This window comes from Tursiops truncatus, chromosome 6 (assembly GCF_011762595.2).
Source record: "Tursiops truncatus isolate mTurTru1 chromosome 6, mTurTru1.mat.Y, whole genome shotgun sequence".
In the NCBI taxonomy this organism is placed as follows: domain Eukaryota; kingdom Metazoa; phylum Chordata; class Mammalia; order Artiodactyla; family Delphinidae; genus Tursiops; species Tursiops truncatus.
The window spans coordinates 51,339,470-51,363,604 of record NC_047039.1 but is presented as its reverse complement, the minus strand read 5'-3'; the positions used below and the strand labels follow the sequence as shown (position 1 = coordinate 51,363,604).

At 38.4% G+C, this 24,135-nt stretch overlaps 1 protein-coding gene across 1 annotated transcript in view; it reads right to left on the bottom strand.

The window, feature by feature from the left end:
* Window positions 1-24,135, bottom strand: part of TTC39B (tetratricopeptide repeat domain 39B) — a 136,168-nt gene that overhangs the window by 9,291 nt on the left and 102,742 nt on the right. Inside the window, exons 9-18 of the mRNA XM_019934851.3 lie at window positions 22,627-22,732; window positions 21,195-21,260; window positions 19,540-19,648; window positions 18,905-18,972; window positions 18,760-18,819; window positions 17,153-17,314; window positions 15,813-15,904; window positions 10,806-10,932; window positions 7,638-7,746; window positions 3,990-4,076 (exon numbers count right to left, since the gene is read on the bottom strand). Of these exons, the coding sequence (XP_019790410.1) occupies window positions 3,990-4,076; window positions 7,638-7,746; window positions 10,806-10,932; window positions 15,813-15,904; window positions 17,153-17,314; window positions 18,760-18,819; window positions 18,905-18,972; window positions 19,540-19,648; window positions 21,195-21,260; window positions 22,627-22,732 (986 nt within the window). The remainder of the gene's footprint in view (window positions 1-3,989; window positions 4,077-7,637; window positions 7,747-10,805; window positions 10,933-15,812; window positions 15,905-17,152; window positions 17,315-18,759; window positions 18,820-18,904; window positions 18,973-19,539; window positions 19,649-21,194; window positions 21,261-22,626; window positions 22,733-24,135) is intronic.

Sequence of the window (24,135 nt, the reverse complement as noted above, 5' to 3'; positions counted from 1 at the left end):
GTTATGTGCTTTTGGGGAAGAAATTATGTCATAAAATTAGACAAAATGGTTCTGAGGTGTGCAAGGCTCCTAAAATCCCCACAAACTTCTAACTGCGTGAGGCTAATGAGGAAGATTTTCTTTCAGGACTTTTTTCCTTTTGAAAATGACTCGTTACCTTCTACAGCCCAAGGCTAACATATATTAACAGAAGGAACCGTATCATGTGTGACATCTATCTGACAAAGGTTGCCATTTCACATCTATCACTTTTGAATTTGGGGTATTTTTTTTTTTTTTTGCAAGTTAAGTGCAGCTAACAAATCACTCCAAGACAGACCGATAATTTATACATTTCACGCTGTGACAACACAGGTGGGAAGGGGCAGTAAACCAAACTAATGAGGCTCTAAGAGTCCCTCATACTGAAATACTCTTGCTTTCAGTATAAACGTCAGAAATCACCATTAACACATGCTGGTGTTTTAATCAGTAAGCTGCTTGTCTATGGGAGGTTAAGGATGCTGCTTAACCAACTCAGAGGAGGTCACTTTACTTCTAGGTGCTGAAAATAGCTGATATTCACCTCTCACTTCCAAGATCTGACAGGTTATTCACTAAGAAAATTACAAACGTCAATGCCACATTACCTTCCCTATTAAAATCCATTCCCCCTCTGCCTCAAAAAAATCTATTCATGCTTCTAATCATGGATGCTCATTGAAATATCCATTCAAGAAGTAATATCTTTCCAGGCCTAGAACCAAACCCTTATGGTCCATACTGGATGCTAAGTTTTAGTATCACTTTTGTGCATTCTATTGAGTTCTATGTCACATTTTATGACAGTTTGTCTTATCTCACCGTTTTGGTGCTCAGTGAAGGACAATTTTGCTGAGGAACACCATGGAAAGTTGAAGTACCATTAAAACACACAACTTTTATTTAGATCATGACTTAGGGATATGGAAAATGGATTCAAAAATACCATGTTCCTCCAAAAACCTTAGAAAGTAAAACCATTATTTCCTCAGACCACTACCTGTCAGATGATTATTTTCCCTTAAAATATGAAGGCTTTATCATGACTATCAACCTCATGGGAGACTCATGGGAGAGTTCATGGGTGAACATTTCAACACATGGTTTCCATTTTACACCCCAAGAAAATTACACAATAATGCTGCCAAAGCACACTTGCATCACAAAAGATCTGCTGAACTTAAAACAGAGGGTAGGCTTAGGGAAAAGGAAATCTGAAGCCCAAGCTACAAAATATGTACATTGAACTTTTCAGAAGCTAGTTGATATGCACCAAAGGAAAAATGTGAAAATGGATTTAGAGGTGAAGAGCCAGAAAGTAACACTTTCCCTTTTATGTAACTCTTATTATGCTTGCTACATAAGTTCACCAAGCAAATTAGTTATAACAAATAGTTAAAGTAGAACTACTGAATCAACTTCTGGCTACATGTGGAAGTTAGTCAGATTTCGAGTGAAGCACTATTGGAATTAGTAGCAAATACTGACTCCAGGCACACTACCAAGTTCTTTTCTGTCTTTAAACAGTATTCCTCCTTTTGTATCTCTGACCAGCCTTTCATAACTGTGGCATCGTCAGAGGAGAACACCAATTATATCCTCTACCATCTTTTACTTTAGAGACACTTAACAAAGGTATGAGAAGCCAAAATACATTCATTTCCTAATAATGTGTGTGTGGCGAGGGTGGGTAGGGGGGAAGGAGGTGTTTAGTGGAGGCTGAAGTCACCTCAGCTTTACCACTTCACTCCATTCTCCAACTGTGGATTTTTTCCCTCACTCTGAAGGATAAGAGCTTAATTACTAAAAGATCCTAAGGGGGTAGGGGTATAGAATCAGGTAATCATCTTGCGTAAAACCGTGGACCTAGAAGAGATCATCATAAATTTCATGTGCAACATCTAGCAAAAGTGATGTTCAGAAAAGAAACCAGTTTTTTGTTTGGTTTTTTTTTTTACCCAGCAGGAAGACACACAAAGACAAGTTTGTACAAAATACAATGTGTCTGTCTGTCTGAGCTCTTCTCCCCCACCAGTCCTGCTTAAATATCTCTCAAAGTCTATCATCTCAATATGTCATTAAAAGAGAAAGGAATGGATGGAGACAACAGCCTGATTTTCTAAACCTCTATTGCATTTTACATGCGTAGTCTGATACAAATATTACTCCTTTATTTTTTTTCCCCCACCAATGTAGGGGCAAAATAAATTTAGAGGGAAAGGGTGAAGAGCCTGCTTAAACAGAGGAAAACTCAACAGTCCCTCAGGACTTCTTGACAGTGTGGGTGCTCTGTATCCGAGGGCTTCACATCCGCAAATTCAACCAACCAGGTTAGAGCTACATTTAGGACCCACGGTTGATGGAATCCACAGATGCGGAAACTGCAGATACAGAGGGTGGACTATGGAACCTGAGCATCCAAGGATTTTGGTACCCACGGTGGGTCCTGGAACCGATTCCACGCAGAAACTGAGGTACGACTGTATACAAAGCCCTTACTCCCTGGTGGTACATAATAGTCTATACTACAAAGGATAGACATTCAAACAATAGAATTTATTCTACTGCACCAAAATCCTTATCTTTGTAGTAAAACAGAAGAAGCAAGCTAGCCTGCTTTTCTGGGGGAAAAATACCCTACAAATGTTTTAACTTAATAAAAAGAGGTTTTTCTTTACCTCCCAGTTTTCACATACCCACTTATTTTAAAACATATTCATTTTTCCATCTGATTTGTGAATATGTGGGGTTTAATCACAGATAATTCCCTTAATGACAGGAACAATGCTTTCTCTGCCTGTCACAATGCTATACCTAGTATGGAAAATCTAAGAGTGTTCAAAGGAACAAATTAATGAAGAGTGGCCAAATTGATTCAACAAAAATAAACACTAGTAAATTTGTTCAAAAGCCCAAATACAGTTTACTGAAGTACATTTTGTGAAATCTCATTTTTTGAAGTAAACATTTATGGAGTTTCATCTAAATTACATTTCAAAATGATGGGGCTCTATGTTGAGTTTCCACTCAAATCAAAGTATTTTTCCTTTTTGAAATTATTCCATATTAAAAGGAGTAAAAATAAAATCACCTCACACCCATTAGGATGGCTATTACCAACCAACCAACCAACAAACAAAACAAATTTTTAAAAAAATAGAAAATTACAAGCATTGGCAAGGATGTAGAGAAAATGAAACCCTGTGCATTGTTGGTAGGAATGTACAATGGTGCAGGCACTAGAGAAAAGAGGATGACAATTCCTCAAAAAATTAAAAATAGAAATGCTGTATGATCCAGCAATTGCACTTTAGGGCATATATCTAAAGGAACTGAAAGCAGGGTCTCAAAACAATATTTGCATACTCTTATTCATAGAAGTATTTATTATTCACAGTTGTCAAAAGTGGAAGCAACCAAATATACATTGATGGATGAATAGATAAACAAACTGTGGTATAAACATTCAAGGGAATATTATGCAGCCTTAAAAAGGAAGGCAATTCGGACATGTGCTACAACATGGATGTACCTGGAGGACATTAGGATAAGGGAAATAAGGCAGCCACAAAAAGAAAAATACTGTGTGATTCCACTTACACGAAGTCTCTAGAATAGTCAAATTCATAGTAACAAAAAGTAGAATGGTGATTGCCCACAGCTGTGGGGAGGGGGAAATGGGGAGTTATTGTTTAATGGGTATGAAAAAGTTCTCAAAACTGGTTGCACAACCAAGTGAATATACTTAGCACTACTGTACCATACAGTTTAAAAAATGGTTAATATGGTAAATTTTATATTATGTGCATTTTTCTACAATTAAAAATTTTAAAGAATTGTAAAAAATGTAAGGAGGCTTATCATAATTCTATATTAGTAGAAACTATGCAGAAAATGTTAGTGATGGAACATCTAGGACACAGACAAAGAAAGTCTGAAATGTCCATATAGTCTGTACTTATACATACGTTGTTTTGGTTCTTTGTTAAATAGTACAAACTTTGAGTTCCTCCTTTGGGTCCCAGTTTCTTGAGCCTTCTCATCCACTTGTTTCCCTGGTACCCAGAAATCAAAGGGAATTATCAGTCCATGAAGATGAATACCTCAATATTTTGGCTACTCTACCTAACCTCCAGATCAAAATGAGCTGAAGTATTATAACTTTTCTGTAAAAGGGGAAGGAAAAAGAAGGGAAAGGAAACCATCATTCTGTTATTTAAAATGATGCCTTTAATATGGGAAGGTGACATACTCGCCCTTCATCAACAGATGAGCTTTTCGTACTACTGTTTTTCAAGAGTGGAGTAGAATATTCCACTCACCTGGTATCCCTGTGATCACCTGCTTGTATTTGCAAGAAGGCTAATGGGGAGGTGGGGAGGGCGGTGGTCTGTGGCCTCAGAACAGCATTGCTCTTAGTTCCATTTCATTCTTTATCTATCCAGCCTGAAACCTTGAGCTTGTTAGCAGATAAGCCCACTGATTCAGCTTTCATTCTTTTCTATTTCTTCTCCTTATTGGTGGGAATCTAAAGCTACAATTATTTTAAATATGGAAGGCAGCCTAAATGCCCAACAATTCTGAAAGAGTTGATTAAATTATGATATATTATCTCCATGGAATGCCATGAAGCTTTTGAAATTATTATAAGCGTTACTTAGCAACAGTTAAAACATTTATGATAAACTACCATATGATCCAGCAATCCCACTTCTGCATATTTATCTGAAAAACAAATACTAACTTGAAAAGATATATACACGCTCATGTTCATTGCAGCATTATTACAACAGCCAAGCATGGAAACAACCTAAGTGTCCATCAATGGATGAATGGATAAAGAAAATGTGTTATATATATATATATATATAATAGAACATTCGGCCATAAGAAAGAATCAAATTTTGCCATTTGCAACAACAGGAAGGACCTTGAGGATATTATGCTAAGTGAACAAAAGTCAGACAGAGAAAGACAATCACCATATGATCTCACTTCTATGTGAAATCCAAAAAAAAAAGGAAAAAACCTCATAGATACAGGTAACAGATTGGTTGCCAGGGGCGAGGGGTTGAGGGGTGGGTGAAATATATGAAGAGGTCAAAAGGTACAAACTCCCAGTTATAAAATAAGTTAAGTCATGGAGATGTAGTATATAGCATGGTGACTGTAGTTAATACTGTATTGCATATCTGAAAGTTGCTGAGAGAGTAGATCTTAAAAGTGCTGAAGACAAGAAAAAAAATTTTGTAACGATGTACGGTGACAGATATTAACTAGACTTACTGTGGTGATCATTTTACAATGTATACAAATATCAAATCATTATGCTGTACACCTGAAATTAATAGTGTTATATGTCAATTATATCTCAATGGGAAAAAAAAGTTTACGATATAATAATTGAAAAAAACTAGGCTAGAGTATGTCCAGGTACACTATGATTGTAACTATAAAAAGAAAGCTAGGATGGGGCTTCCCTGGCGGCATAGTGGTTAAGAATCCACCACCGTAACTAGAGAAAGCCTGAGCGCAGCAACGAAGACCCAATGCAGCCAAAAATAAAATAAATTAAAAAAAAATAAAGCTAGGATGGTATACACAGAAATTCTAAATTAATTGTGCATAGCAGGAAAAACATGGGTGACTTTTTTCACCTACATGTGTAACAGGGAAGAGCTAAAACGGACTCCCCGTTGGATCTGTTTCTTTGACTTTAACCTTTGCTTTTCGTTGCTTTTGTTATTATAATCATACATAATGGCCTGCCTCAGGGAACCCTGCCCACCTGTGACTGGCTGCAAGAAAAAAGAAACTAACACATCCCCAGGCTGGTCATTCCAGGAGTTTTGCAAAACTGGTGGCCCTTTTACTTGACTTCCTCACCACCTCTCCCTCTCTGATTCTATAAAAGAAACCGGCATCCAGACCCCGATAAGATGGTTTTTCAGAGACACTAGTCTGCCATCTTCTCGGTCTGCTGGCTTTCTGAATGAAGTCATATTCCTTGCCTCAGCACCTCGTCTCTGATTCATTGGCCTGTCGTGTGGCGAGCAGAGTGAGCTTGGACTCAGTAACACATCTATCAAATGTAATTACGTGTTTAATTTTTTAAAAGTAATTGTAAAGAGAAATGTCATTAAACATTTCAGCCCCATACTGTGGTTGAAGTAAAAAATGATCCACTGTGTAGCACAGGGAACTCTGCTCAGTGCTCTGTGGTAACCAAAATGGGAAGGAAAACCAAAAAAGAGGGGATATATGTATATGTATAGCTGATTCACTTTGCTGTAGAGCAGCACAAACTAACACAACATTGTAAAGCAATTATACTACCCCCAAAAATTAAATAAATAAATAATCCAAATGAGGTGCTCATCCCTGGAGTCAGTCAATCATTTCATCACCCATGTGGGGAGTATACTGCATATGGAGCTGGTACTCCTTCGGTGCCCATTTTCTTCCAGCTAAGAAAAATTAGTTACCTGTTAGAATTTTTCCTAGCTATTCTTGAATTTTTATGCCCTTTACAATGTTTATCCTCCCAGCAATTTTTGCCTTACTTCTGTGATTAGAACATTCCAGAGGATAAGACCATTATCTTGGAATAATACCTAAATGATTTGGGTGTTGATAAGGAATACAACAAAAGCTATCACTTATGGTATTGTTTAGCAAAAGTTAAAGCCTCTATTTATGACAGAGAACTAGAAAATGTCAGAGCAAGAAAACCCTGGGTATCATCTGGTCCAACACCACACCCATTTTAAAAGAAATCGGAGGCCCTCCTGGGTATGGGATGAGGTATGCTTCCCAGAGCCTCACAGCTGCAGGATTGGAACTATAAGACCAGGCCAGCTGCTTTTCCTCCTACTATGCCAGCTGCTTCCAGTAAATAGAGCTTCCAGTACACTGGAAAGGGACCTCCAGTACAACCCAAGTAATGAGTAAGAAAATCAAATTGTGACAAGATTTCAACTTGAAAACAAACAATTCTCTGTGTCTGTAAAAACACAGTAGTCATTAGAGAGCAAAAATGAGGCACGGAAAGAAACACAACCAACTAAACCAGTATACGTTTCCCTCGAGCTGCTCTAAAACTCAACTCTCTTCTTCATCTTTTTATTTTATAACAGCCTTAAGATAAAACTCCCATAGCATACAATTCACCCCTTTAAAGTATGCAATTCACTGGCTGTGAGTATATTACGGAGGTGTGAACCATCACCAGAATCAATTTTAAAATATTTGCATCACCCCAAAAACAAATGCCATAACCTTTAGCTTTCACACACCCCCAGTTCTCCACCCCTAGGCAACCACTCATCTGCTTTCTGTCTTTACAGACTGATCCATCCTCCATATTTTATGTAAATTATCTCTGTCACTCGGTTTTCTTTTGCAGCCGGCTTCTTTCACTGAGCCTAACGTCCCCAAGGCTCATCCATGTTGTATCAGGTATCTTTTCTCCATCTTGATTGCAATCGCCCAGACACCTCGGCTCAAGCTCTGTTGTCCTCATCATGCACACAGATTAACGCAGGCATGTGTGCACTGGGAAAGGACGGGAGAGGGGCAACGGTAAAGATTTCCAGGCTCTTACGTTTCATACTTACTTTCACTTTGTAGATCCGCCTCAGCCTTTTCAACAGTCACCAACAGACTTTCAGAAAGATCTTTTCTTCTGCTCAATAGTGGAAAACCATTCCAAACATACATCATTTCCTAACGAGGAAAAATGAGAAACCATTCGCAATTATGTGAGGTTATTCAATGTTCTTTACAACAACAAAACTACATATGTGTGTTTTGCCTCAGTTGCTAGTGATCTCAAGACAACATTTAGAGATCATTTTCCTTAGCTTTCCTCATTTGGAATTTAGTGATTAAATTTCCACTTTTCTCACTTTATTTAATGCTTTTTGCCTTTTATACTGCGAAGTATTCTATATATATATATATATATAGTATATTGTGTTTTTACTGAAAAATTAATTTACTCGTTCATTTAACAAGTATTTATTAAGCACCTACTGGTATCCAATCCTTTTGGAAGATAATGGATTACAGATACAGAAATACATATAATATTTTAAAATGATACTATGAACAATTCTATTTAATATAGATTTTTGCTGTTACTCTTAAGTAAAGGGAAACATTTTTCAATATCTGCCAATTGTTTATATAAAATGTCTCCAAGGACATCACTGAAAATGAACATAGGAAATATTTTACCTGGCTCAGGTTCTTTTATACCATTAAAAACATGTGACAGTCCGGTAATGCAATCCAATATGCAGAAAATGCATTCATTTAAAGGCCATACGGCAGAATGACAGCCCCTAAAAATGTAAACTAATGATTTCTCATTGCAAATTATACTTAATAGGCAAACAGATGAGAATTTTTTTTTTTTTGGACCAAAAGCAAATGTGCTCTTGCTTGAAAATATTTTTCTAATCTTCCTGGTAGTGCAGTTCATATTTTGAAAGGTATGAAATAACCAGGGTAATTAGAATCTTCTTGGAAATAAATGAATGTTAAAATATTATAGAGATATTGTTTGAACAGCCTCTTACAGGGAAGCAGTAGAAATGAGGAAAATCCATTGGAGTGGCAGCAGTCATCTTTACATTATGGTACTGAAAACTAAGATAACAACACCACCTTTTGTTTTACATCTAGCTTCTTATTGCTAATAGAGTAAGAGTTCAATTCAATAACTAACTGAACATTTATTTTAACTGATGATGATGTTTTTAAATTTTGCTTTTATCGAAGGAATATTTTGTCAGAAGAAGGAATGCTTATACCTGACCCTTGCCATTTTATGACATATAGGATTTTGGTAAAATTCCTAGTCACCACAAATTCAAGCCAATTCTACACCCTTAGCCGTGGAGAAATAAGTGCTCTGAGTTAACCTTCCTTAAGACCCTTAGTGATCAGAGCAAGCTATACATCATCAGCTCAGATATGATTACAGAGTGATCATATATTTTTTTATTAAATTTATCTATTTATCTATGCATTTATTTATTTATGGCTGCATTGGGTCTTCGTTGCTGCAGGCAGGCTTTCTCTAGTTGTGGCGAGCGGGGGCTACTCTTCATTGCGGTGCGCGGGCTTCTCAGTGCGGTGGCTTCTCTTGTTGTGGAGCACAGGTTCTAGGCGCACGGGCTTCAGTAGTTCTGGCTCACGGGCTCTAGGCCTGCGGGCTTCAGTAGTTGTGGTGCACGGGCTTAGTTGCTCCACAGCATGTGGGATCTTCCCGGAACAGGGCTCGAACCCGTGTCCTCTGCATTGGCAGGCAGATTCTTAACGACTGCGCCACCAGGGAAGTCCCCAGAGTGGTCATATTTTTATCTCATTCCATCACAGGCACAGAACAACCCAGTCTGAGGGTGGTGTTCTCCGAGACTAAGTTGGGAAAACCTCAGTCAAGGTACTAGGTGCAGGCTAGCTCCCAACTGATGCCTGTGAGGGGCTGCAGTTTTCTTTCTCACAGAATATTTAAAGAGCTTCTATATCAATGATAAAATTATAAAAAACCGATGAAAATAGGGAAGTATACGAACAACAATTCACAAAACAAGAAATAAAAATGAACAAGCATGTGAAAAGATGCTCAACTGCACATTTAAACAGTAAAACACTGTTGGTAGGAATTTAAATTGGTACAGCCTTTCTGGAGGGCAAACTGGCAATGTCAAAGTATTAAATGCATATGCCCTTCAACTCAGAATTCCATTTCTAGACATCTCTCCAAGACAATTTTATGCCCATGTATAAAAAAAAGAGAGATATGAAAGAATATTAATTGTAGCTTGTTTGTAGTAGTAAAAACTGGAAACTACATAACTGTTAAAGGGGGATAACTGAATAAACTCTGGAATCAAAAAAAGAAAATCATGAACCCCCAAAGGAGGATAGCAGGTGTCAGCTTGCACTAAACAGCTCTCCTGTGCTATGTGACTACCTACGCAGAACTAAAGCCCCAAAGAGTCATCATAATTTGATATATTTAGTACTTTAAAAAAAGTCTTCATTAAGACAATTTAAGTTGAAATTATGCTTTTCACAAAGTCTAGCCTAAATGGCATACCGATCAAGAATGTGAGCTCTAGCGCTGGGCTAGAGCACAGCAGCCACCAGCCACTTATGGCTCTGGAGCAATGCGACTGGTTCAAACTTAGTTCAAACTAAGCATAGAACACACACCAGATTTCAATGGATGAGTACAATATGAAAGAATGAGAAATCTCATTAATAAGTTTTTAGAGATTACATGCTCAAATGACAAAATGTTGCATAAACTGGGTTAAACCAATACTCTTAAAATGATTATCATGTGTCCTTTTATTTTTCAATTTTTTACCGTTTGATTTTTAGTGTGGCTACTAGAAAAGGTACAGTTACATATGTGGCTTGCATTATAATTCAACTCAATTTCAATTAAGTCAACTCACCCTGTCTCTGCCTGAATTTCCTTACTTGTCAAATGAGGCTACAAAGAGAAACTCCCCTCATACAGTTACTATAAGAATTAAATGATATATTTTATAAATAGCCTTTATCAAAATTCCTAGAACATACCAATCAGTCAAAAAACATCTGCTATACTTTTTATTATTCATTAATAATTTATTTATAAATGTTCACCTTACAAACACAATGTTTTTTAATTGAGCAAACTTCACAACAAAAGTTAGATGTTCTCCTTGCCACTGTGAATAATTTATTTCTAGGATGCAAACAGTAAATAAAATAAAGGCAGATACCAGGGCAGGCAAGACGAGCTTCACGGGTGCGGGCAACGAGGGAGAGTAACGTCGAGCCTTCCTCACAGCAAACTTCTCCGTAGGGATCGATTTCCCAGCAATTCTCTGCTTCAAGCCATCCACCTGTCTGTGAAAAGCCCCAGCCCCAGCAAAAGGTCATTAAGAACACATACATTATTTACACCTGTCCTTGTCACGCTGTGCTCCCCAGACCAGTAGCATCAGCATCACCTGGAAACCTGTTGGAAATGCAAATTTGCAGGCTCCACCCCAGACCTATTAAATCAGCAGCTCCAGAGCCGGGGCCCAGCAATCTGGATTTCAGTGAGTCCTCCAGAGGATTCTGATGCACGCACAAGTTTGAGAACAACTGATTGACACGTATTTCTTTCTAGTTAACTTAGCAAGTGTCTTAGCCTATCAAACAAAGTCAAGGAAATCTAGATATAAAATTGGCAATTTCCATAAGTAAGCAGGAAAAAGTCCAAAGTATTTACATTGTGGATACTTGTGAGAGAGGCAATAGCGTATACTGGTACATCTCCTATTCCTTTCTGCAAGTATGACACAGATCTGTAAAGTAATGTGGCTCAAAAGATAGCCATCAATTCACGTATAATTTGAGAAAATGTTTCCAAAGCATAGGTGATTTTGAAAATAATCAACTAAGAACATATACCATGTTTACAACCTTTCTCTCAAAATTCTAAGAAATTCCAATTATAAAATTCACAAGCACATAAAATTGAGAATAGGATGATGAGACTACATGTTCCTAGGGCACTTTTCTTATACATAACTTGGCGAATGCACCAAACACGTTGCCAAGAAGAAATTTAGGGAAATATCCAGCTATACTGAAAGAAAAAGATGCAATAAGAGGAAAAAACATTCCAGTATGAAGACAAGCTTGTGTTACATTCTTTCTGGGCACAATTTGGGAATATGGATTTTTTTAATTGAGGTGTAAGAGACATATGACATTATGTTATTTTCAGGTGTACGAAGGGCTATGGCTTTTAAACCAGAATGCCCATCATTACTGTGAATTAACATCAGTGGAAGAGGCAGTGGAAATGCGAGGTGGGAGTTGAGGGAAGGGGTCAGAAGCATGCAGTGGACATGAAACCTTGTCATTTAAGGATCACAGAGTCTGTATGAAGAGAACATTCATTTTGGGGACTCTCCTCTCATTATCCCAACAAATTAGATGCTATCACACATGCAGCAGACCTCAAGCTTTCTCCTGAAAATAACATTTGTTACATATTTCAAAGAAATTATTTTGATATGGAGAAAATTTACTTTGAAGTACAGGAAGTATGGATGTAAAAGGTCCCAATGTACCTTAATATTCCATATTCCATTTGTTGCTTGTGTGAAATGAGGCAATGCATTCTACCAGTAAGAGGTGGCATTAATCTACATGGCTTCCACTAATGTTGATTCTATTAGTATACATGGTCCTATTGCTAAAAAGAGCTTCTCTAAAAGCATGAAAAAGTAGTCCTGGTCATACCTTCAAATTTGTTCTGACAAATTTGTCAGAGGGTTCAGCCAGGCCATTATTTCTCACAATGTGGTCACACACTATAGTATTCCACTCAAAAGTGTTTGTCACTGGGCTTCCCTGGTGGCGCAGTGGTTAAGCATCTGCCTGCCAGTGCAGGGGACACGGGTTCGAGCTCTGGTCCAGGAAGATCCAACATGCCGCGGAGCAACTAAGCCCGTACGCCACAACTACTGAGCCTGCGCTCTAGAGCCCGTGAGCCACAACTACTGAGCCCATGTGCCACAACTACTGAAGCCCGTGCGCCTAGAACTCGTGCTCCGCAACAAGAGAAGCCACCGCAATGAGAAGCCCGCGCACCGCAACGAAGAGTAGCCCCCGCTCGCCGCAACTAGAGAAAGCCCGTGAGCAGCAACGAAGACCCAACGCAGCCAAAAATAAATAAATAAATATTTTTTAAAAAGTGTTTGTCATCAGTTATGTTTGAAGAACGCAGCTGGGCTTCTCCGTTCCTTAACTTCCTCATCTCCAGCGGTCACCTCCTCCTTTCCACCACAGCCACCCACCCCTACAGTCACACCTTAGACCACTTCATCACCTGTGGCTTTTCGACCTCAAAGTACAAATTCAAGCACACCACCCTTTGAACACCACTCTCCTCATTCTACCTTGGCTGTTCTACTAAGACTTTCAGTCCTCTTGCCTTTCAACTTTCTCCCAGCTCAGCAGTCTCTTTCTTTCCCCGTCCCTCCATCCTCCTGCTTAGACGGCCAGGCAGGCAATCTTTACTGCATACTCCCTTGCTAATGCCTAGTCGTTGCACTCATCCGGATGAAGCTCAGTATCCATCCTCCCTGCACCGGCACTGAGAACAAGTTGGTATCACTGTAAATTCATCAACACCAACCTCGAACGAGCCCTGGCACCGCCTGCCGTTCCCCCTCCTGTGTTTCTCTCATCACCTCACTGTCCCACCCTCTACAGCAATGATTTCCAATATTCTTCATCCTCCTCACACCTTCATCCCACTCCTTTCTCTTTCACTCTCAACAGACAGCCCTGTCTCCTACTTCATAAAGAAAAACAGAAGCTGTGAGGGAGGAAGCCCTCCATCTCACACTACCACCCATGAGCTTGCATGCCTCCGCACCTGTTCTGGACTTCTTCCCTCCCATACAATAAAGGACCTGGTCCTCCCTCTAGATAAAGCCATCAGTGCTTTGTATTCTATCTCCTCTTGCATTCTCAAGAGCCTTGCAAATATCAGTTATCCCATTTCTCGCTTATACCATTTCTCGCTTATATGTCTAACTTCTCTTTCTCCAAAGGATCCTTCCCAGTGGTTTTTGAGAATGATCAGATCTCTCCCATTAAGATATTCTTTGATAATACATCTCCCTCCAACTCTCTCTCTGTTTCTTCCACTTCATAGTCAAAGTTATCCAGGGATGTTATTTATGCTCAACTCTCTTCATTTCTTTGTATCTCATTCACTCTTTAGCCAATCTCAGTCTGGTTTCTACCTCTGTTCTATTAACTTACCAACTCCCACTCGGGATACCAATGAGCTCTGTGTCCTTAAAACACATTTTATCTTATTTTTTTTTTAAGCCTACAGCACACGGTAGTCCCAGGCGCTCTCCCATCCAGGTATGAACCAGCACCGAGCCTGCTTAGCTTCCAAAATCAGACAAGATCGGGCGCACTCAGGGTGGTACGGCTGGAGACTCTGTCTTATTTTTTAAAGGAATTCTGTGTTCTATGAGACATATTTTGAGCAATCCTGGACGTTCATTTTCCTTAGACCTATATATAAAATGTAGCATCACGTCCTGACCAATATCAGCTTTGTCTTAGTTCTTTTAATGTGCAGTGCTCCTTCCTGCAACAGCATCCTCTCATATGCTGTTCCTGAAACAGCATCCTCTCGTATGCTGTTCCTGAAACAGCATCCTCTCGTATGCTGTTCCTGAAACAGCATCCTCTCGTATGCTGTTCCTGAAACAGCATCCTCTCGTATGCTGTTCCTGAAACAGCATCCTCTCGTATGCTGTTCCTGAAACAGCATCCTCTCGTATGCTGTTCCTGAAACAGCATCCTCTCAAATGCTGTTCCCTTGGTCTGAAACTGTTATCACTACAACTCCCCACTGCCTCAGCAGCTCCCAAGCCACCTTCAGACCTCATCTCAACTATCATTCCCTCCGTGCTCTTATCCATACCTCTCCTCCCACCGGGGAATGGAGGGACAGTCGGTCGTGTTGGCGATGCAAGTGTTATAGGTTTCTGCCTTGCTAACTGGTAGTCCCAGTCACTGAGAGAGGAAAGAACACCAGGTTTGCTAGGGAAGACTGGATGTGGTGAGTTTTAAATGCTTTGACATATCTAAGTGAAGGTGGTAAACGGGAGCTAGATATATGGGTCTGGAGCTCAGTCACAAGGTGTGTACTAGGGATTTCAATTTGGCTTGAATCAGATTTCCTAAGGTTGAGGTTCTAAGACTGACCTTTGAAATCAAAAGCATCAACTTTTAATAGATGGAAGTAGGATGAGCTTACAAAGATACCAAGAAGGAATGGTGAGACAAGCAGGAGGAGAAAAATCAGTCATGTGTTATAATTTTGCATTTACTGGGTGATTATTTCACTGATATCTAGTTCCACTACAAGATTATGAACTGCACAAGGACAGGATCCATGCCTGTTAATTCAGCACTTAACACAGTCGTCTTCATACAGTAGGTGCTCAACATAAAGGTTACAGATGAATGGATGGATGGATGGATGGATGGACGGACACTGGTCTAAACAAAGTTAAACAGATTACTTCACAGCAGAGCTTCTCAGAATCTTTGGCACACTAATGAAAACTAAGGGTATATTATATTGTGTTATATTCTTAAGTTTTTCTGATCACAAAATACCTTTGATTTATAACAGTAAACATCTTTAGCTAACAATACCATTTTAGGAAACTGTGTTCAAAATGCAGTAGCAAAGCCCCAATTACAAAACAAAAACACATGTGTTCTCAAGATTCCCAATTACACTGGCATATCTGCAAAGTCTTGCTAAAAGGATGACATTTTGACCCTTAGTTAAATATATATATATATATATATATATATATATGTATTTTTTTTTTTTTTTTTTTTTACGGTACGCGGGCCTCTCACTGCTGTGGCTTTTCCCGTTGCGGAGCACAGGCTCCGGACTCGCAGGCCCAGCGGCCATGGCTCACGGGCCCAGCCGCTCCGCGGCATGTGGGATCTTCCCGGACCGGGGCACGAACCCATGTCCCCTGCATCGGCAGGCGGACTCTCAACCACTGCACCACCAGGGAAGCCCTAAATATATTTTTTAAGAGTTTCTGTATCAAATCAGATAAATTAAAGAAATATGAAGGTGAAGCATGGAAGAGCACTAAGGGAAAAAGAAAGTATTTGTGTGTTCCTCTATTCATTCAGGATCTTTGTTATAGAAATAGTGTCTTGCTTACCTAAATAAAGTTACCACATCCTCTTTAGTTGCTACTACATCTTCCTCTGGAAGCATACTCAAAATTGCAGCTTTTAAGAACACATATGTTGCCTTGAGGAAAAGAAAAGCAGCTAGTCAGAGAGCATCCTGGGTACATGACATTGCTATCTTGCAAATCAGGAAAGACCTACAAATCTTCCAGATATAATATTTAAGAGGTATCAAATATATTAAAAAAAAGGAAATGAAGTCTTATATCACCTGTTCCAAATGAGATCAAAACTTTTCACCTAATTTTGGCCATTTTCCTATTATACAACTGTAACGTTCATGGATAAGAAAATGGACAAAATGAAAAAGAGATCATTATCTCATTCCTCCCAACTTTTCACAAATGGATCAGAATTTTTTTAGAACTCTTTTTAATTAATTAATTTATTTATTTGCAGTACGTGGGCCTCTCACTGTTGTGGCCTCTCCCGTTGGGGAGCACAGGCTCCGGACGCGCAGGCTCAGCGGCCATGGCTCACGGGCCCAGCCGCTCTGCGGCATGTGGGATCTTTCCGGACTGGGGCACGAACCCATGTCCCCTGCATCGGCAGGCGGACTCTCAACCACTGCGCCACCAGGGAAGCCCTGTATTTTATTTATTTTATAGCTAGCAGTTTGTACCTCTTAATCTCCTTCCCCTAACTTGCCACACCTGTTGGAATGGCTATCATCAAAAAGACAACAAATAATAAACGTTGATGAGATTGTGGAGAAAAGGGAACCCTATATACTGTTGGTAGGAATGTAAATTGGTACAGCCACTATGGAAAACAGAATGAAGTTCTTCAAAAAATTAAAATAGAACTACCATATGATCCAGCATTTCCATTCCTGGGTATATATCCAAAGAGAAACGAAAACACTAATTCAAAAAGATATGTACATCATAACGTTAATAGCAGCATTATTTACAAAAGCCAAGACATGGAAGCAACCTAAGTGTGCAGCAACGGATGAATGGATAAAGAATTAATTTTGATTATTATGAAAAGCCTTGTTATCAGGGTATCAAAAAGTCTACAAACAATTATCAATACTTGATATCTAATACTTTTTATATATAAGTACAGTTCATCTTCACAGATAAAGCCTCTCTGTTGAAAAAGACTATTTGGATGGCTTTTAAAGCACGTAGTGCTGAGGACAGTGGTTACAAACAGCAGGTACTTAATGTCCACTTCGTCCTCTGATGGATCTCTAAGTTGAGAAAACAGTGTCAATATCATACTATGGAAGAAACAGTCCTAGATGAAAATCATCCTGTACACTTATGAGCAAACAGATGACATTAATGAAACTGTACTTTACCTTGGACCATTTACTCTCTTTGCAAAGCAGATCTGAATAGTAATACGCCTCCCTCCAGTTTTGTTGGAATACAAAAATCCACATCAGCTCCCAATAACAGAGATGGTGAAACTGTTTCCATTCTTCTTGAACTGAAATGCATTTTCGAAATATCTCTTGTGCCTATAAGTCAATTGCATAAAGCTGATCATCCAGATATTAGACAAGGAGATAATAACCTAATGGAAAAATACATAAAACACTTTGTACAAAAAGAGCAAAATCATCACTCATGAAACCACTCAATACGACAACACATTCCTTTCCTTACATGCAACAATACAGTTAAATTTCGCCTCTTTATGTAACTTTGTGAGAGGGCCATGGAACTTTATAATGTGGGAGTAGCAAAGTTCCTTTCTTAAGACAGACGTAAAATGCAGAAGTCCTTTAAGAAAAGATTTGACAATAAATTTAGAACTTCCAGAGAGTAAAATATACCTTAAACAAAGTTAAAGGCAATGGACAGACTGGGAGAAGATATCGCTATATGCGTAACGGGCAAAGGATCAACCCTTATACAGCAATTTTATAAAATCCTTAAAAAAAGACAAACAACTCAGTGGGAAAATTGTTTAAAGATATAAACAGGAAATTAGAGAAAAAGATAATGAGTGGCAAATATACATATGAAGAAATTTTTACACTGGAAAAGATAAATTAAAAGATTAGATTATCATTTTTCAGCCATCACATTGGCAAAAATAAAACAGATAAATAATGACCAGAGTTGCCAAAGAGCACTGAAAACAAGTATTCTCATATCTTTACAGGAGTTTAAATGGACTAGCCTTATTAGGAGGGCAAGTTGTCTGAATTTATCAAAATGCAAACATCTTTGACCTAGAAATCCTCATTATCAGAATCGATCTTATATAAATACACTTTTGCACAGAAATATACACATAATAATGTTTACAACAGCATTATGTATAGTAGCCAAATGTCTATCAATAGTGGGCTGCTTTAGTAAGTACAGTATATCCATCTCATTGAATGAAACCCAGCCATCAAAAAGAATGAGGAAGATTTAGAAATACTAACCTGGAAAGAAATCCAAGATGTATTGTAAGTAGAAAAAAATCAAATCAAGGAAAAATACATGTTTGACTCCATTTGTGTAGAAGAAAATTGTTCATGAGTATATTTATATAAAAGGCTATTCACTCTTCTTCTTCAAGGGAATTAGTGAATAATTTCCTTTGATGGGGAGCACACATGTAGTACAGTGGAGTGACCTTTATGCAGGGGCAAGATTCCAAAGCCAATATGTAATACCGAGATGGATAGTAGTCAAAGATTTTTGAAAGCCCCTTAAACTGCCCAACTGTATTTCTATATCCTACCCTGAATTGCCTCAGGTACTTTATGTGCAAATGTAGAGTATATTCAGTAGTTTACTATATATCATAGAGTGCATCCACACAATTAACTTTTGGCTTTTTAATTACATATTTTCCCTTTATTTCTGTCTAGTGCATAGAGCTGGACTTGCTCATTTGGAATGGGTGCACTACGCAACTCCACCATATAGACAGCCCCCCAAATGACCCCTTCAAATAAGTTACCTCTTCCACATTTCCTTTCAGCAGCTCTATCCGGCCATGATAAAACAACATGAGGGAGCCCTGCGGAGGGAGAAACAGACTGTTCAATGGTCAACCCTGGTTGATTGATTATGGTTGAAAAAGACACTTGAAATTCTAAGCGTACATTTGGAAACTGCTGGAGGTAGGGTTCAAGGAGACGCTCTGCTTCCACAACATTCACTTCTCCTGTACCTAGAAATTTAACAGGAAAAGCCTCAGTCTTCAAGAAATGTGGTTGACATGTATAACTATTTCTCCAAATTTCATTATAATATAGCAAAGACCTATTCGTGGAAAACATGAAAACTGTTAATTTGTCATTTTAATATTTGGGAAATAAAAGAAGACAAGTCTCATCTATGACTTTAGTTTAAGAAAGCTCTAGGGCAAATTCTTAGGAGCAGAGGTGGTTGCCTTCAGTTCCTAATTGAAATTTCTGGTTTTAATAGCAATATTGAACTTATTTTAACCAAAAATTTAATTTTCTGCTAAAAAAAGAAATGTAATATGCTAAAAATAGATCACCTTAAACAAGCTTTATAGAATTTTTTAGCTGAGAACTGATTACAACGAATTTGATGAAAGAAACCCTCCACCCCCTCTGCCAAATGTTACTATGAGAAATGTCACAATTTTTCACTTTTGCTCAAAAAAAAGGTAAATACAGACTACGACCTCTTACTGATTTTTCTAAATTTTTACTTACTCAGATGAAAGATAATCAACTTTCAATGATGTGAAATATAATCCAGTCCTTACCAAGTATCAGGGAGATATAAGTATGAAAAGCTAGCATAGTTAAGCAGCATAGTGGAGACCTCATGCTTCTTCCTAAGGCACCTTCCCGTAACTGCAGGATGCCCAACTCCTATGGGAATTAGAGGCATTTTAGAATGAGAAGAGCATGATTGAAACATCATATTCAGAGACTTTAAAATGCTAGCTCATGGATCCCCACTCTCCAGGAAGGTGGGGTTTATTTTTCAAGAGCTTAGAATAGCAGTAGTATCTAACTAGAAGCAAATTTTACATTTTAAACTGGCATAAGACAATCTCCCAAATTCTTATATCATGTGATCTTAGGGAGAGAAAAAGGTAGAGCTCATTTCATAGAAAATGCTGTATTTCTCTTATATAAATATTAATTTATTAAAACATATTGAGGATCTAAGTACAAAATGCTACGGTGGGTATGAATATATACAGTTCTATGTCTTCAAAGATCTTTCCATCAAATAGCGAAGGTAGTACATGAACACATAATTTTACTGGAATATGGCAAGGGCCATAAGAGAGATAAGTAAATGATTCTGAAAGTTAGGAATACTTGAGCTTTGTTGGGAGAAGATAAGAGAAAGCTTTGTGGAATAGGTGACATTTATCTCAATCCTAATGGATGGAGAGGCTCTCAAGAGACATTATTTGGGAGGATGCCAGTTGGGGAGGACATCCAAAACAGACACCAGCAGAAGCATGGCAACAGAAAAGCACAGGGTCTATCTGGTGAACAACCATTTGCCCAGTTTAGCAGGAACACTAGGGAAGCAAAAAGGATGGGTAGTAGGCTAGAAGCATTGGCTAGACTCAGATCCTAGGGCCCTTGAATCCATGCTATAGTTTGGACTTTATTCAAGGGGCAAGTTGGAGCTACTAAAGAAATAAGGTGGAAGATGAATAGTAGAGGGGAAGGGTAACGATAAAATACAGAGTCTGAATAGATAGACCATATCAGGAAGGGATCACCATAAATACATAATACTTATGGAGAACCTGGACAGTGGAATAAATAGGGAAAAAAATTACAGCTTCTTGTACCTGTTCTCATCTATTTCTCAAAACCTGCTCTCTGGACTAACAGGGACAACTTTTGCAATAAAGCAACTCTGGTAATAGCATATTGAGTGCTATGATTAATAAATGTTATACACTACAAAAACAACCACACAGAACTATAACAAACAAAACTCATGGAAAACAAATTTCCTTGCTTAGTTTTGTAGTGAAACGTGTAAAAACAAGGAAAACCAAAAGAACTGCAACTATGCTTGATCCATACGAATCATAAAATGTTAGACAGGGAAATCTAGCCTAATTTCTTGGTTTTGCAGGAAACTCTGGGGTTGCAAAAATGTTAGGGAAGCATATTTTAACCTCACATGAGTACTAAAGATCCAGCAAGCAGCAATATTAGTAAAACATAAATTTTAATCCCAGAATTTAAATAACAAAGATGAAAATTTTTGACTTTCAATAGAAAAACCATCTCTAACTCCTGAAAAATATAATCAAGACCCAATGCCTCTTCATTGTTCTGAAAACAAATTGCTAGCTATGAGGACATGTTGTATTTCCCTCATATTCAATAAATAACTTTTATTTTCCTTGTCAAAATTAAGAAAAAATTAATTTTGTACCCTATTTCCAGAAAATCCTATAAATTCTAGTAGTCTGATAATCCGTGCTGGTAAAAGGGACAGCATCTGTAAGAAAAAAATACAAGTGTACTTACTGTTAGTACATCTAACTGTAGATAAATGTTAAACTCTAACCAACTTCAAGTTTTAATGATTCAGTAATATGAAAAATTAGAACCAAGTTTAAACCACTGGACACGTCTCAATCACCACATACTGCACCTAGTATAATCATTACTTGTGACTTAATTTCATTTAGTTAAGACAATACACCTAAAAAGTTAAAAACAAAACAAAACAAAAAACCTGGCTTTTTCAGAATGCTCTAAAGAACACTTGCTCCTTTCATGTGGGTTGATAAAGTGATGAGAAGATAATCCCCAGTGTCCACCTCCAAAGTGTTTCTTTTAGCATCCTTTTCCAAAAGCAAAAGTCTGTTGTATTCTTCAGATATGCAGGCATGACCCAGAAGTAGACACCTACAGCACTACAGCCCCTCTCTGGGACATCCCTAAAGAGTAGGATAAAGGGAAGTCCTCCCAGGGCAGAACTTTGAGCAGTGCCCTGTTTGTTCACTTTGCCTGGAAGGAGAAATGGCCATATATGCAATTATTTACTGATTCATGGGTGGTTGCCAGTGGTTTGGTTGGATGGTCAGGGCTTTAGAAAGAACATGATGGGAAAACTGATGACAAGGAGCTCTGGGAAACAGGTATACGGACAGACATCTCAGAATGGGCAAAAAATGTGAAGATATTTGTGTCCCATGTGAATGTTCACCAAAGGCTGACCTCAGCAGAGGAAGATTTTAATAATCAAGTGGATAGGGTGATTCATTTTGTGGACACTAGCCAGCCTCTCTCCTCAGCCACCTCTGTCATCAACCAATGGGCTCATGAACAAAGCGGCCACGGTAGTGTATACACTTATGTGTGGGATTCCCTTTACCACTTAATTTTCTCACCAATTCCAGTCAAACCTTAATATCAAAATATCTAAATAATATAGCAATTGGACAGATATCCACTCAAACCCTTCATCTACCCCAGAGCTTCATCATCCCTCAAACTATATTGTTCCCTCACCTATTTTCAATTTCAGAGCCACCATTGCTATAGCAATAATATTTCTGATGTGGAAATAGAACTGAATTTCAAGCTCCTTATTACCAAAAAATGTTACTAGTCCATTCAGAGAGCTGCATGCTTCCCTTATTATACAATCGAAAACTATTCTGAGCATGTGCAGAACTTTACAGCACATTCTGGCCAAAGCCCCCACTGGTTCACAGCACAAGAAAACTGATCCCACTGTAGCCACTTGCCAACCAAACCCAGGTAGTGGTTCAGGGTGAGGTTCAAATGCAGTAGCAGAGGCACTGAAAACCTAAGGTTCTTGTACAAAAGATTCTGGTTGCTTTCTGATCACTTACCAAATTAAAGGCCCCTATTCCAAGCTTGACGCCACCTTCAAACTCATAGAAGAACTGCTGCTCAACTTTGTTCTTCTGAATTACGTGCAGGATAGAAAGACATTCTCTGGATTGAAGAAAACAGTTATACTGTAAGTTTACTATGACACTGAAAACTAATTTTAAGTCAAATTTTGCATTTACATACCATAAGATAAATGTCATTAGCCAAAATACTAGAGAATTTTTAAGTGGATGAAGCTGTGCTGCGTTTACTTTTTTTCTTTTTTCAGTTTGCCGATATTTTATTTTATTTTTTAATACATCTTTATTGGAGTATAATTGCTTCACAATGCTGTGCTAGTTTCTGTTGTACAACAAAGTGAGTCAGCCATATGCATACATATATCCCCATATCCCCTTCCTCTTAAGCCTCCCTCCCATCCTCCCTATCCCACCCCTCTACTGGGTAATCATCATTAAGGAATAACGACACACTCATTTCTACACTGTTTATCAGCACCAATCTTTCTGGGCTTAAAGCAAAAGAGGGTTCAAATATCAGCAAGCATGACTCAGGAGCCAAAGGACCGCAGGACTGTGATCTCACAGTTTCCCAGCAATGTGTTAGAGGAGACTTCCTAGGAATGCTCAGTCTCTCAGCCGTTGTGCACACTTCAGCAACCTACCTTCCACTGAGTAACTGAGGTGCTACTGACAAAAAGACTTGAATTTCAGCATGATCACCATGGTCTCAAATAGACCAAAATAAAACTCACAACTAGGAAAGATTGAAAGAGGAAAGCAAGCTCGATAACAATTGTCTGCAACTGTCCTCTTATTTTTCCCTCTTCCATCCAAGCCAATCTTTCTGATTTCTCACTTTAATTAATTTTCTATGCATTTTTCCCTTTCCCTTCACATCTTCAAAAGGCAAATACTTAATCAGAGAAATGCAGATGAAAACAATGACAAAGATGTAAAAATTGGCAATAACCAGAAATTGCTTATCAAACCGACAGATATATTTTTTAAAGGTAGTAAGAAATAGCCAGATATTATGTATCACCTGGTGTGATGCACTTATAAATCATGCAACTTCACTTATGATGTATTCTAGCCAAATGCAACTAACCTGAATCTAATTTCCAGTTTACAGGAAATATAAAGGGCTACAGGAATGCTATGGACTGAACTATATTTCCCCCAAATTCATATGTTGAAGCTCTAATCCCCCCACCCAGTGTGACTGTATTTGAAGACAGAGATTTTAGGAAGTAATTAAGGATAAATGAGGTCATAAGGGTGGGGTCCTCCTCTGATAAGATTGGTGGCCTTATAAGAGGAAGGTCTCTCATTGCCATGTGAGGACACAGTGAGAAGGTGGCTGTCTGCAAGCCAAGAAGAGAGTCCTCACCAGAACCTGATCATGCTGGTACCCAGATCTTGGACTTTCATCCTCCAGAACTGTGAAGAAATAAATTTCTGTTGCTTATGCCATCCAGTGTATGATATTTTGTTATGGCAGCC